Source organism: Babylonia areolata, chromosome 16 (genome assembly GCF_041734735.1).
Source record: "Babylonia areolata isolate BAREFJ2019XMU chromosome 16, ASM4173473v1, whole genome shotgun sequence".
In the NCBI taxonomy this organism is placed as follows: domain Eukaryota; kingdom Metazoa; phylum Mollusca; class Gastropoda; order Neogastropoda; family Buccinidae; genus Babylonia; species Babylonia areolata.
In genome coordinates this window covers 8395102-8409941 of record NC_134891.1, presented here as the reverse complement: position 1 = coordinate 8409941, position 14840 = coordinate 8395102, and the positions used below count along the sequence as shown (strand labels likewise).

Sequence of the window (14840 nt, the reverse complement as noted above, 5' to 3'; positions counted from 1 at the left end):
GCTACCATTCCTGAATACAGTGCTCCCAAACCCATTCATTCTCAGACATTATTGTATTCTACGTGTGTTTCGTTCATAGATGGTTTATGCTAATATCGTGAAACGGGTGTGCTGAAATAAAAATTGTAGGGTTGTGCGGCAGGAAAGAACGACGCCATTGTCAGTCGTTCGAAGTCCGCGTCGAAAACACCACAAAGAAAATGTCCAAAAAGAGACCTAAAACCTTCACACACTGACTAAAAATCTACCAATATTGTTTCCTAAAGACTGGAAAAACATCATGATTCAATAAAAAGGTATGATTTGTCCTAGATATAGACGCAAATGTGAACTGAAAAAATTACTAAGCACAAAGAGGGACTGGGACAATGGCCAACCAGCTCCAATTTGTGTTTTGTGTAGGTAAGAAAACTGCTTCAAACTGCCCTCACACAGCGGTCAAAGGCAAACAACTTATAAAAATCAATAGAAGACAGTCACAGGAATTTGTTCATCACGTCTAGGGACAGACTGAAGCAAAATCCAGGGTGAAATTAATAATTTTGTTGAACGAACTCGTTTCAGTTGGTCCCAAACATCTGCTTTATTTACGATTTTCTTTTCACCAGAAGCATATTACGCTTTACTGCATTCATCAAAAGAAAGCTTATCTTTTGCCAGTTCCAGTGACATGCACTATGTGTGTGTCCTGGGTGTTGTTAATCAACGAGAAGTCATGAAACAAACGTCAACAAACACAAACTGGTGCTGTCGAGGCCTGACGAGGGCCGATTTGCTTGCCGCGGCGCGCTGCTGTCATTGCAGTTCGTCTGGCCAGTATAAATGCGGAAACGGCAGCAGCGGTAGCTTCATTCGCTTTATCGACTTGCCAGAGGAAAGATCTCAGCGATCTCCAGCGACTTTCTCCTTGTTGCAGTACCTGCTACACTTCAATCCAGCATCATGTCTGACGCCGCTCCTGCTCCTGCTAAGAAGGTCGCCAAGCCCAGGAAGCCTGCCAAGCCAGCAGAACACCCCAAGTACAACGTCATGATCGCCGCTGCCGTCACAGCCTTGAAGGAGCGTGGTGGTTCCTCCCGCCAGGCCATCCTCAAGTACATCATGGCCAACTACAAGGTGGGCAGCGAGGTGACCAAGATCAACGCTCGTCTGAAAACTGCCCTGAAGGCTGGAGTGAAGGCCGGCACCCTCAAGCAGGCCAAGGGCACTGGAGCTTCTGGCTCTTTCCGTCTGGGAGAGAAAAAGGTCGCTGCCAAACCCAAGAAGGTGAAGAAGCCCAAGGCTGCCGCTAAGAAGCCCGCAGCCAAGAAGGCCAAGTCCCCCGCCAAGAAAACTGCAGCCAAGAAGCCCGCTGCCAAGAAAACCGCTGCCAAGAAGCCCAAGTCTCCAGCCAAAAAGGCAGCCAAGTCTCCTGCCAAAAAGGCGGCCAAACCCAAGAAGGCAGCCAAGTCTCCAGCCAAGAAGGCAGCCAAGCCCAAGAAGCCAGCTGCCAAGAAGCCCGCCAAGAAGTGAACGGCCATGCCCGGTCCTTCTCCTTCATCCCCGTTTCTCTTCTCTCTCTGTCTCTCTCCATAGGCCCTCCCCTGGGCCATACGTCTTCCCAAGTGGGTTGGACATCTCGTTGCACAAAGTTGATTACTTGTCTCTCTGTTGTCATTGTTCCATGTTTTCTGTTCCACTATATAGTTTTCATTGCTCAGTGTTTTGAGTTAAATGCGACTGGGTCATTGGCTTTGATCAGAACACCCCACAGCTTAAGTACATGGCACTAGCTCGCGCATAACAAATACACACACACATACACACCGTGGGTAGCGCTGTACTGTGCGGATCTACTCTCTCCATGGGAAGCAGCCCGAATTTCATACAGAAAGGGATTTTGACAAAATTAATAATACAAAACAATAGAATACAATACATGCACATGCACACACATGCGCACATGACCATGCATAAACATTATCCACACACACATACGTGCACATCAGACACACACACTCACACACACACACACACACAAACACACACACACACCGTGGGTAGCGCTGTACTGTGCGGATGTACTCTCTCCAGGGGAAGCAGCCCGAATTTCATACAGAAAGGGATTTTGTAATAAAAAAAAAAGTAATAATGCAAAACAATGGAACACAATACATGCGCACATGACCATGCATAAACATTATCTACACACACATACATGCACATCAGACACACACACACACACTGACACACACACACACACACACACACACACACACGCACACGCACGTACACACACGCACACACACACACACACACACACACACACACTGGCACTAAAGTCTATGCCTCTATCTTTAGAACTCTCACATACAGACACGCGTTCGAGCACACGTCCTCACTGACACATGATGAGATGCCTCTTATTCGTGACTGGGTCATTGGCTTTGTTCAGAACACCCCACAGCTTAAGTACATCAGCAGGCACCAGCTCGCGCACTGTAATAAATACACTTAGTACGTGGCGCACGCGCGCGCACACCACACACACAGACACACACGCACGCGCGCGCGCACACACACACACACTGACACTAAGTTTATATCTCTATCTTTCTCTCTCTCTCTCACATACAGACACGTTCCAGCACACGCCTTAACTGACACATGATGAGATGTCTTTTATTCGTGTACAGCAGCCGGAAACACATTACTCAACCAAATGAACAAAACATGTGCAATTATCCTGTTGAATGAAGACATTCATTAATTCTATGGAAGTGACTGCTTCAGCCCGTTTCTTCCGAGCTGTGTATTGACATCAAGTGTCCTTTGTCTAAATTTTTATTAACTTTAATTCTCTGCCAATTATCTGTAATACCGGACGTTCAGACACTTTAGAGGCTGAAATACGTTTTCAGTTCAAATATGAAAAAACAAAAAACAAAACCGAGCTTTACACACACACACACACACACACACACACACACACACACACACACACACACACACACACATAGGTGTTTTCAAGCGATTTGTTCTTCATGTGTGCAAGCGTTTTTTCTCCCTGCTTTTGTTCTTTGTGCTTCAGTATGTCTTCTCCATTGGTGTTTCCCCCCCCTATCTATACCTGTCACAAATGTGTCTGTGTGTTTTATGAACATGGGCATCAGTGTGATCTTACACAGCTATGTGCTATGAAGGAGCTGTTGTATAAGGGTTTTTAATTAAATGATTAGGTAATCATGTTGTGTGTGTCACGTGTGTGTGTGTGTGTGTGTGTGTGTGTGTGTGTGTGTGTGTGTGAGAGAGAGAGAGAGAGAAAGAGAGTGTGTGTGTGTGTGCATGCGTACGTCAGTGTGTGCATGTGTGTGTGTGTGTGTGTGCGCGCGCGCATGGGCTGTGGGGTGGAAGAGTGATAGAGAGAAAGAGCGAAGAGAGAGACTGAGGTATTTGTTCAAAACCACAGCCGCTCGTGAGGTGTGTGTTTGTGTGAGAGAGAGAGAGAGAGAAAGAGAGAGAGAGGGAGAGAGAGAGAGAATCAATGCGTGAATGGTCCATCCATCGAGCTCAATATTCGAGCTCCTATTCAGCTCAGTGGGTCCATTGGAAGTGCATGTAAGGGAGGCTGTCGAAAAAATCCCTCTGATTTTGTCACTAACTTAGTTTGCTCCCTTAGTTGAAAAAGTTGAAACTCGACGTCCTCGGCCTACAAAACACATGTAGGTGTGCCTTAAGATATCACACACACACACACACACACACACACACACACACACACACACACACACACACACACACACACACACATACATCACATTCACACTGACACTACCACAATGAAGTCTGTCAGTTTGATGCTCGCCTGGTGAGGCCGAAAATCCGCCATCTTTGATCAGGCACGTCTACATTCCGTGACAACTTTGATACAGTTTTGCTGTATCTCACAATCCTTTCCAACATAAATAAGAAAAAAAACATGCTACATATACACACATTTTTAAAGCAAATACAGACACGTTTCTCTGTAAACAACAGTCAGTCAGTCAGTTTACACTGTGACCCCTCTGACCGAAACCGTCAGCAGTCGAACGACCGCCTTTTCGTTTGAAATTGTACCGGGATGGAGGAGTCAAATTATTATACTCCGTACAGGATCTGATCCCATCCTGGATTAAATGATATATGCTGTTGGTTATGAATGTGTGTGTATGTTTGTGCTTCTTGAACCGTACGTCTGTGTGTATTTTGATATGAATGCTGAATGGAATGACACGTCACCACAGAGGCTGTTGTGTGTCGGCGATTTGAGGGAAAAGCAAACCATTGTTTCTGCTACCATTCCTGAATACAGTGCTCCCAAACCCATTCATTCTCAGACATTATTGTATTCTACGTGTGTTTCGTTCATAGATGGTTTATGCTAATATCGTGAAACGGGTGTGCTGAAATAAAAATTGTAGGGTTGTGCGGCAGGAAAGAACGACGCCATTGTCAGTCGTTCGAAGTCCGCGTCGAAAACACCACAAAGAAAATGTCCAAAAAGAGACCTAAAACCTTCACACACTGACTAAAAATCTACCAATATTGTTTCCTAAAGACTGGAAAAACATCATGATTCAATAAAAAGGTATGATTTGTCCTAGATATAGACGCAAATGTGAACTGAAAAAATTACTAAGCACAAAGAGGGACTGGGACAATGGCCAACCAGCTCCAATTTGTGTTTTGTGTAGGTAAGAAAACTGCTTCAAACTGCCCTCACACAGCGGTCAAAGGCAAACAACTTATAAAAATCAATAGAAGACAGTCACAGGAATTTGTTCATCACGTCTAGGGACAGACTGAAGCAAAATCCAGGGTGAAATTAATAATTTTGTTGAACGAACTCGTTTCAGTTGGTCCCAAACATCTGCTTTATTTACGATTTTCTTTTCACCAGAAGCATATTACGCTTTACTGCATTCATCAAAAGAAAGCTTATCTTTTGCCAGTTCCAGTGATATGCACTATGTGTGTGTCCTGGGTGTTGTTAATCAACGAGAAGTCATGAAACAAACGTCAACAAACACAAACTGGTGCTGTCGAGGCCTGACGAGGGCCGATTTGCTTGCCGCGGCGCGCTGCTGTCATTGCAGTTCGTCTGGCCAGTATAAATGCGGAAACGGCAGCAGCGGTAGCTTCATTCGCTTTATCGACTTGCCAGAGGAAAGATCTCAGCGATCTCCAGCGACTTTCTCCTTGTTACAGTACCTGCTACACTTCAATCCAGCATCATGTCTGACGCCGGCTCCTGCTCCTGCTAAGAAGGTCGCCAAGCCCAGGAAGCCTGCCAAGCCAGCAGAGCACCCCAAGTACAACGTCATGATCGCCGCTGCCGTCACAGCCCTGAAGGAGCGTGGTGGTTCCTCCCGCCAGGCCATCCTCAAGTACATCATGGCCAACTACAAGGTGGGCAGCGAGGTGACCAAGATCAACGCTCGTCTGAAAACTGCCCTGAAGGCTGGAGTGAAGGCTGGCACCCTCAAGCAGGCCAAGGGCACTGGAGCTTCTGGCTCTTTCCGTCTGGGAGAGAAAAAGGTCGCTGCCAAACCCAAGAAGGTGAAGAAGCCCAAGGCTGCCGCTAAGAAGCCCGCAGCCAAGAAGGCCAAGTCCCCCGCCAAGAAAACTGCAGCCAAGAAGCCCGCTGCCAAGAAAACCGCTGCCAAGAAGCCCAAGTCTCCAGCCAAAAAGGCAGCCAAGTCTCCTGCCAAAAAGGCCGCCAAACCCAAGAAGGCAGCCAAGTCTCCAGCCAAGAAGGCAGCCAAGCCCAAGAAGCCAGCTGCCAAGAAGCCCGCCAAGAAGTGAACGGCCATGCCCGGTCCTTCCTTCATCCCCGTTTCTCTTCTCTCTCTCTGTCTCTCTCCATAGGCCCTCCCCTGGGCCATACGTCTTCCCAAGTGGGATGGACATCTCGTTGCACAAAGTTGATTACTTGTCTCTCTGTTGTCATTGTTCCATGTTTTCTGTTCCACAATTATAGTTTTCATTGCTCAGTGTTTTGAGTAAATGCGACTGGGTCAATGGCTTTGATCAGAACACGCCACAGCTTAAGTACATGGCACTAGCTCGCGCATAACAAATACACACACATACACACCGTGGGTAGCGCTGTACTGTGCGGATGTACTCTCTCCATGGGAAGCAGCCCGAATTTCATACAGAAAGGGATTTTGACAAAATTAATAATACAAAACAATAGAATACAATACATGCACACGCACACACATGCGCACATGACCATGCATAAACATTATCCACACACACATACGTGCACATCAGACACACACACTCACACACACACACACACACACACACACCGTGGGTAGCGCTGTACTGTGCGGATGTACTCTCTCCAGGGGAAGCAGCCCGAATTTCATACAGAAAGGGATTTTGTAATAAAAAAAAAAAAAAAAAAGCAAAACAATGGAACACAATACATGCGCACATGACCATGCATAAACATTATCTACACACACATACATGCACATCAGACACACACACACACACACACACTGATATTAACCGTCTCTAGCTTTCTGTTTCTGTCACACACACACACACACACACACACACACACACACGCACGCACGCACACACACACACACACACTGGCACTAAAGTCTATGCCTCTATCTTTAGAACTCTCACATACAGCCACGCGTTCGAGCACACGTCCTCACTGACACATGATGAGATGCCTCTTATTCGTGACTGGGTCATTGGCTTTGTTCAGAACACCCCACAGCTTAAGTACATCAGCAGGCACCAGCTCGCGCACTGTAATAAATACACTTAGTACGTGGCGCACGCGCGCGCACACCACACACACAGACACACACGCACGCGCGCACACACATACACTGACACTAAGTTTATATCTCTATCTTTCTCTCTCTCTCACATACAGACACGTTCCAGCACACGCCTTAACTGACACATGATGAGATGCCTTTTATTCGTGTACAGCAGCCGGAAACACATTACTCAACCAAATGAACAAAACATGTGCAATTATCCTGTTGAATGAAGACATTCATTAATTCTATGGAAGTGACTACTTCAGCCCGTTTCTTCCGAGCTGTGTATTGACATCAAGTGTCCTTTGTCTAAATTTTTATTCACTTTAATTCTCTGCCAATTATCTGTAATACCGGACGTTCAGACACTTTAGAGGCTGAAATACGTTTTCAAATATGAAAAAAAAAACCAAAAAAAACGAGCTTTACACACACACACACACACACACACACACACACACACACACACACAGAGCTAGAGGTGTTTTCAAGCGATTTGTTCTCCATGTGTGCAAGCGTTTTTTCTCCCTGTTTTTGTTCTTTGTGCTTCAGTATTTCTTCTCCATTGGTGTTTTCCCCCCTATCTATACCTGTCACAAATGTGTCTGTGTATTTTATGAAGATGGGCATCAGTGTGATCTTACACAGCTATGTGCTATGAAGGAGCTGTTATATAAGGGTTTTTAATTAAATGATTAGGCAATCATGTTGTGTGTGTCACGGTGTGTGTGTGTGTGTGTGTGTGAGAGAGAGAGAGAGAGAGAAAGAGAGAGAGAGAGTGTGTGTGTGTGTGTGTGCATGCGTACGTCAGTGTGTGCATGTGTGTGTGTGTGCTCGCGCATTGGCTGTGGGGTGGAAGAGTGAGAGAAAGAGCGAAGAGAGAGACTGAGGTATTTGTTCAAAACCACAGCCGCTCGTGAGGTGCGTGTTTGTGTGTGTGAGAGAGAGAGAGAGAGAGAGAGAGAGAGAGAGAGAGAGAGAGAGAGAGAGAGAATCAATGCGTGAATGGTCCATCCATCGAGTTCAATATTCGAGCTCCTATTCAGCTCAGTGGGTCCATCTGAAGTGCATGTAAGGGAGGCTGTCGAAAAAATCCCTCTGATTTTGTCACTAATTTGGTTTGCTCCCTTAGTTGAAAAAGTTGAAACTCGACGTCCTCGGCCTACAAAACACATGTAGGTATGCCTTAAGATATCACACACACACACACACACACACACACACACACACACACACACACACACACACACACACACATACATCACATTCACACTGACACTACCACAATGAAGTCTGTCAGTTTGATGCTCGCCTGGTGAGGCCGAAAATCCGCCATCTTTGATCAGGCACGTCTACATTCCGTGACAACTTTGATACAGTTCTGCTGTATCTCACAATCATTTGCAACATAAATAAGAAAAAAACATGCTACATATACACACATTTTTAAAGCAAATACAGACACGTTTCTCTATAAACAACAGTCAGTCAGTTAACACTGTGACCCCTCTGACCGAAACCGTCAGCAGTCGAACGACCGCCTTTTCGTTTGAAATTGTACCGGGATGGAGGAGTCAAATTATTATACTCCGTACAGGATCTGATCCCATCCTGGATTATATGATATATGCTGTTGGTTATGAATGTGTGTGTATGTTTGTGCTTCTTGAACCGTACGTCTGTGTGTATTTTGATATGAATGCTGAATGGAATGACACGTCAGCACAGAGGCTGTTGTGTGTCGGCGATTTGAGGGAAAAGCAAACCATTGTTTCTGCTACCATTCCTCAATACAGTGCTCCCAAACCCATTCATTCTCAGACATTATTGTATTCTACGTGTGTTTCGTTCATAGATGGTTTATGCTAATATCGTGAAACGGGTGTGCTGAAATAAAAATTGTAGGGCTGTGCGGCAGGAAAGAACGACGCCATTGTCAGTCGTTCGAAGTCCGCGTCGAAAACACCACAAAGAAAATGTCCAAAAAGAGACCTAAAACCTTCACACACTGACTAAAAATCTACCAATATTGTTTCCTAAAGACTGGAAAAACATCATGATTCAATAAAAAGGTACGATTTGTCCTAGATATAGACGCAAATGTGAATTGAAAAATTTACTAAGCACAAAGAGGGACTGGGACAATGGCCAACCAGCTCCAATTTGTGTTTTGTGTAGGTCAGAAAACTGCTTCAAACTGCCCTCACACAGCGGTCAAAGGCAAACAACTTATAAAAATCAATAGAAGACAGTCACAGGAATTTGTTCATCACGTCTAGGGACAGACTGAAGCAAAATCCAGGGTGAAATTAATAATTTTGTTGAACGAACTCGTTTCAGTTGGTCCCAAACATCAGCTTTATTTACGATTTTCTTTTCACCAGAAGCATATTACGCTTCACTGCATTCATCAAAAGAAAGCTTATCTTTTGCCAGTTCCAGTGATGTGCATTATGTGTGTGTCCTGGGTGTGGCTATTCAACCAGAAGTCATGAAACAAACGTCAACAAACACAAATTGGCGCTGTCGAGGCCTGACGAGGGCCGATTTGCTTGCCGCGGCGCGCTGCTGTCATTGCAGTTCGCCTGGCCAGTATAAATCCGGAAACGGCAGCAGCGGCAGCTTCATTCGCTTTTTCGACTTGCCAGAGGAAAGATCTCAGCGATCTCCAGCGACTTTCTCCTTGTTACAGTACCTGCTACACTTCAATCCAGCATCATGTCTGACGCCGCTCCTGCTCCTGCTAAGAAGGTCGCCAAGCCCAGGAAGCCTGCCAAGCCAGCAGAGCACCCCAAGTACAACGTCATGATCGCCGCTGCCGTCACAGCCTTGAAGGAGCGTGGTGGTTCCTCCCGCCAGGCCATCCTCAAGTACATCATGGCCAACTACAAGGTGGGCAGCGAGGTGACCAAGATCAACGCTCGTCTGAAAACTGCCCTGAAGGCTGGAGTGAAGGCTGGCACCCTCAAGCAGGCCAAGGGCACTGGAGCTTCTGGCTCTTTCCGTCTGGGAGAGAAAAAGGTGGCTGCCAAACCCAAGAAGGTGAAGAAGCCCAAGGCTGCCGCTAAGAAGCCCGCAGCCAAGAAGGCCAAGTCCCCCGCCAAGAAAACTGCAGCCAAGAAGCCCGCTGCCAAGAAAACCGCTGCCAAGAAGCCCAAGTCTCCAGCCAAAAAGGCAGCCAAGTCTCCTGCCAAAAAGGCGGCCAAACCCAAGAAGGCAGCCAAGTCTCCAGCCAAGAAGGCAGCCAAGCCCAAGAAGCCAGCTGCCAAGAAGCCCGCCAAGAAGTGAACGGCCATGCCCGGTCCTTCTCCTTCATCCCCGTTTCTCTTCTCTCTCTCTGTCTCTCTCCATAGGCCCTCCCCTGGGCCATACGTCTTCCCAAGTGGGTTGGACATCTCGTTGCGCAAAGTTGATTACTTGTCTCTCTGTTGTCATTGTTCCATGTTTTCTGTTCCACAATTATAGTTTTCATTGCTCAGTGTTTTGAGTAAATGCGACTGGGTCAATGGCTTTGATCAGAACACGCCACAGCTTAAGTACATGGCACTAGCTCGCGCATAACAAATACACACACACATACACACCGTGGGTAGCGCTGTACTGTGCGGATGTACTCTCTCCATGGGAAGCAGCCCGAATTTCATACAGAAAGGGATTTTGACAAAATTAATAATACAAAACAATAGAATACAATACATGCACACGCACACACATGCGCACATGACCATGCATAAACATTATCCACACACACATACATGCACATCAGACACTCACACACACACACACACCGTGGGTAGCGCTGTACTGTGCGGATGTACTCTCTCCAGGGGAAGCAGCCCGATTTTCATACAGAAAGGGATTTTGTAATAAAAAAAAAAGTAATAATGCAAAACAATGGAACACAATACATGCGCACATGACCATGCATAAACATTATCTACACACACATACATGCACATCAGACACACACACACACACACTGACTGTGTTTTGAGTAAATGTGACTGGGTAAATGGCTTTGATCAGAACACTCCACGGCTTAAGTACATGGCACTATCTCGCGCATAACAAATACACACACACACACACACAATGGGTAGCGCTGTACTGTGCGGATGTACTCTCTCCAGGGGAAGCAGCCCGAATTTCATACAGAAAGGGATTTTGTGACAAAAGTAATAATACAAAACAATGGAATACAATACATGCGCACATGACCATGCATAAACATTATCTACACACACATACATGCACATCAGACACACACACACACTCACACACACACACACACACACACACACACACACGCACACACACACACACTGATATTAACCGTCTCTAGCTTTCTGTTTCTGTCACACACACACACACACACACACACACACACGCGCGCGCGCGCGCGCACGCACACACACACACACACACAATGGCACTAAAGTCTATGCCTCTATCTTTAGAACTCTCACATACAGACACGCGTTCGAGCACACGTCCTCACTGACACATGATGAGATGCCTCTTATTCGTGACTGGGTCATTGGCTTTGTTCAGAACACCCCACAGCTTAAGAACATCAGCAGGCACCAGCTCGCGCACTGTAATAAATACACTTAGTACGTGGCGCACGCGCGCGTACACCACACACACAGACACACACGCACGCGCGCGCGCACACACACACACACTGACACTAAGTTTATATCTCTATCTTTCTCTCTCTCTCACATACAGACACGTTCCAGCACACGCCTTAACTGACACATGATGAGATGCCTTTTATTCGTGTACAGCAGCCGGAAAAACATTACTCAACCAAATGAACAAAACATGTGCAATTATCCTGTTGAATGAAGACATTAATTAATTCTATGGAAGTGACTGCTTCAGCCCGTTTCTTCCGAGCTGTGTATTGACACCAAGTGTCCTTTGTCTAAATTTTTATTAACTTTAAGTCTCTGCCAATTATCTGTAATACCGGACGTTCAGACACTTTAGAGGCTGAAATACGTTTTCAAATATGAAAAAAACCAAAACAAAACCGAGCTTTACACACACACACACACACACACATACACACACACACACATACACACACACACACAGGTGTTTTCAAGCGATTTGTTCTCCATGTGTGCAAGCGTTTTTTCTACCTGCTTTTGTTCTTTGTGCTTCAGTATGTCTTCTCCATTGGTGTTTTCCCCCCTATCTATACCTGTCACAAATGTGTCCGTTTGTTTTATGAAGATGGGCATCAGTGTGATCTTACACAGCTACGTACTATGAAGGGGCTGTTATATAAGGGTTTTTAATTAAATGATTAGGCAATCATGTTGTGTGTGTCACGTGTGTGTGTGTGTGTGTGTGTGTGTGAGAGAGAGAGAGAGAGAGAGAGAGAAAGAGACTGTGTGTGTGTGTGTGCATGTGTGTGTGTGTGTGTGTGTGCGCGCGCGCATGGGCTGTGGGGTGGAAGAGTGATAGAGAGAAAGAGCGAAGAGAGAGACTGAGGTATTTGTTCAAAACCACAGCCGCTCGTGAGGTGCGTGTTTGTGTGTGTTAGAGAGAGAGAGAGAGAGAGAGAGAGAGAGAGAGAGAGAGAGAGAGAGAGAGAGAATCAATGCGTGAATGGTCCATCCATCGAGCTCAATATTCGAGCTCCTATTCAGCTCAGTGGGTCCATCTGAAGTGCATGTAAGGGAGGCTGTCGAAAAAATCCCTCTGATTTTGTCACTAACTTGGTTTGCTCCCTTAGTTGAAAAAGTTGGAACTCGACGTCCTCGGCCTACAAAACACATGTAGGTATGCCTTAAGATATCACACACACACACACACACACACACACACACACACACACACATACTTCACATTCACACTGACACAACCACAATGAAGTCTGTCAGTTTGATGCTCGCCTGGTGAGGCCGAAAATCCGCCATCTTTGATCAGGCACGTCTACATTCCGTGACAACTTTGATACAGTTCTGCTGTATCTCACAATCCTTTCCAACATAAATAAGAAAAAAACATGCTACATATACACACATTTTTAAAGCAAATACAGACACGTTTCTCTATAAACAACAGTCAGTCAGTTAACACTGTGACCCCTCTGACCGAAACCGTCAGCAGTCGAACGACCGCCTTTTCGTTTGAAATTGTACCGGGATGGAGGAGTCAAATTATTATACTCCGTACAGGATCTGATCCCATCCTGGATTATATGATATATGCTGTTGGTTATGAATGTGTGTGTATGTTTGTGCTTCTTGAACCGTACGTCTGTGTGTATTTTGATATGAATGCTGAATGGAATGACACGTCAGCACAGAGGCTGTTGTGTGTCGGCGATTTGAGGGAAAAGCAAACCATTGTTTCTGCTACCATTCCTGAATACAGTGCTCCCAAACCCATTCATTCTCAGACATTATTGTATTCTACGTGTGTTTCGTTCATAGATGGTTTATGCTAATATCGTGAAACGGGTGTGCTGAAATAAAAATTGTAGGGCTGTGCGGCAGGAAAGAACGACGCCATTGTCAGTCGTTCGAAGTCCGCGTCGAAAACACCACAAAGAAAATGTCCAAAAAGAGACCTAAAACCTTCACACACTGACTAAAAATCTACCAATATTGTTTCCTAAAGACTGGAAAAACATCATGATTCAATAAAAAGGTACGATTTGTCCTAGATATAGACGCAAATGTGAATTGAAAAATTTACTAAGCACAAAGAGGGACTGGGACAATGGCCAACCAGCTCCAATTTGTGTTTTGTGTAGGTCAGAAAACTGCTTCAAACTGCCCTCACACAGCGGTCAAAGGCAAACAACTTATAAAAATCAATAGAAGACAGTCACAGGAATTTGTTCATCACGTCTAGGGACAGACTGAAGCAAAATCCAGGGTGAAAATAATAATTTTGTTGAACGAACTCGTTTCAGTTGGTCCCAAACATCAGCTTTATTTACGATTTTCTTTTCACCAGAAGCATATTACGCTTTACTGCATTCATCAAAAGAAAGCTTATCTTTTGCCAGTTCCAGTGATATGCATTATGTGTGTGTCCTGGGTGTTGTTAATCAACGAGAAGTCATAAAACAAACGTCAACAAACACAAAGTGGTGCTGTCGAGGCCTGACGAGGGCCGATTTGCTTGCCGCGGCGCGCTGCTGTCATTGCAGTTCGCCTGGCCAGTATAAATGCGGAAACGGCAGCAGCGGTAGCTTCATTCGCTTTATCGACTTGCCAGAGGAAAGATCTCAGCGATCTCCAGCGACTTTCTCCTTGTTACAGTACCTGCTACACTTCAATCCAGCATCATGTCTGACGCCGCTCCTGCTCCTGCCAAGAAGGTCGCCAAGCCCAGGAAGCCTGCCAAGCCAGCAGAGCACCCCAAGTACAACGTCATGATCGCCGCTGCCGTCACAGCCTTGAAGGAGCGTGGTGGTTCCTCCCGCCAGGCCATCCTCAAGTACATCATGGCCAACTACAAGGTGGGCAGCGAGGTGACCAAGATCAACGCTCGTCTGAAAACTGCCCTGAAGGCTGGAGTGAAGGCTGGCACCCTCAAGCAGGCCAAGGGCACTGGAGCTTCTGGCTCTTTCCGTCTGGGAGAGAAAAAGGTGGCTGCCAAACCCAAGAAGGTGAAGAAGCCCAAGGCTGCCGCTAAGAAGCCCGCAGCCAAGAAGGCCAAGTCCCCCGCCAAGAAAACTGCAGCCAAGAAGCCCGCTGCCAAGAAAACCGCTGCCAAGAAGCCCAAGTCTCCAGCCAAAAAGGCAGCCAAGTCTCCTGCCAAAAAGGCGGCCAAACCCAAGAAGGCAGCCAAGTCTCCAGCCAAGAAGGCAGCCAAGCCCAAGAAGCCAGCTGCCAAGAAGCCCGCCAAGAAGTGAACGGCCATGCCCGGTCCTTCTCCTTCATCCCCGTTTCTCTTCTCTCTGTCTCTCTCCATAGGCCCTCCCCTGGGCCATACGTCTTCCCAAGTGGGTTGGACATCTCGTTGCACAAAGTTGATTACTTGTCTCTCTGT

At 46.2% G+C, this 14840-nt stretch overlaps 4 protein-coding genes across 4 annotated transcripts; all 4 read left to right on the top strand.

The window, feature by feature from the left end:
- Nucleotides 1–942: 942 nt before the first annotated feature.
- LOC143290855 (histone H1.2-like) lies at nucleotides 943–1512 on the top strand. Its single transcript, XM_076600394.1, has one exon. It carries the CDS (start codon nucleotides 943–945, stop codon nucleotides 1510–1512), a length of 570 nt encoding a protein of 189 aa, XP_076456509.1.
- A 3753-nt stretch (nucleotides 1513–5265) lies between these two features.
- On the top strand, nucleotides 5266–5826 carry LOC143290854 (histone H1.3-like). Its single transcript, XM_076600393.1, has one exon. It carries the CDS (start codon nucleotides 5344–5346, stop codon nucleotides 5824–5826), a length of 483 nt encoding a protein of 160 aa, XP_076456508.1. The 5' UTR covers nucleotides 5266–5343.
- A 3710-nt stretch (nucleotides 5827–9536) lies between these two features.
- Nucleotides 9537–10106, top strand: LOC143290852 (histone H1.2-like). Its single transcript, XM_076600392.1, has one exon. The coding sequence runs from the start codon at nucleotides 9537–9539 to the stop codon at nucleotides 10104–10106; it is 570 nt and encodes a 189-aa protein (XP_076456507.1).
- Nucleotides 10107–14133: 4027 nt separating this feature from the next.
- On the top strand, nucleotides 14134–14708 carry LOC143290851 (histone H1.2-like). The gene has a single exon (XM_076600391.1). The coding sequence runs from the start codon at nucleotides 14134–14136 to the stop codon at nucleotides 14701–14703; it is 570 nt and encodes a 189-aa protein (XP_076456506.1). The 3' UTR covers nucleotides 14704–14708.
- Nucleotides 14709–14840: the final 132 nt, after the last annotated feature.

Excerpts from the sequence above, each read along its gene's own strand:
- LOC143290852 (XM_076600392.1), top strand. The coding sequence starts at position 9,537 with ATGTCTGACGCCGCTCCTGCTCCTGCTAAGAAGGTCGCCAAGCCCAGG.
- LOC143290851 (XM_076600391.1), top strand. The coding sequence starts at position 14,134 with ATGTCTGACGCCGCTCCTGCTCCTGCCAAGAAGGTCGCCAAGCCCAGG.
- LOC143290854 (XM_076600393.1), top strand. The coding sequence starts at position 5,344 with ATGATCGCCGCTGCCGTCACAGCCCTGAAGGAGCGTGGTGGTTCCTCC.
- LOC143290855 (XM_076600394.1), top strand. The coding sequence starts at position 943 with ATGTCTGACGCCGCTCCTGCTCCTGCTAAGAAGGTCGCCAAGCCCAGG.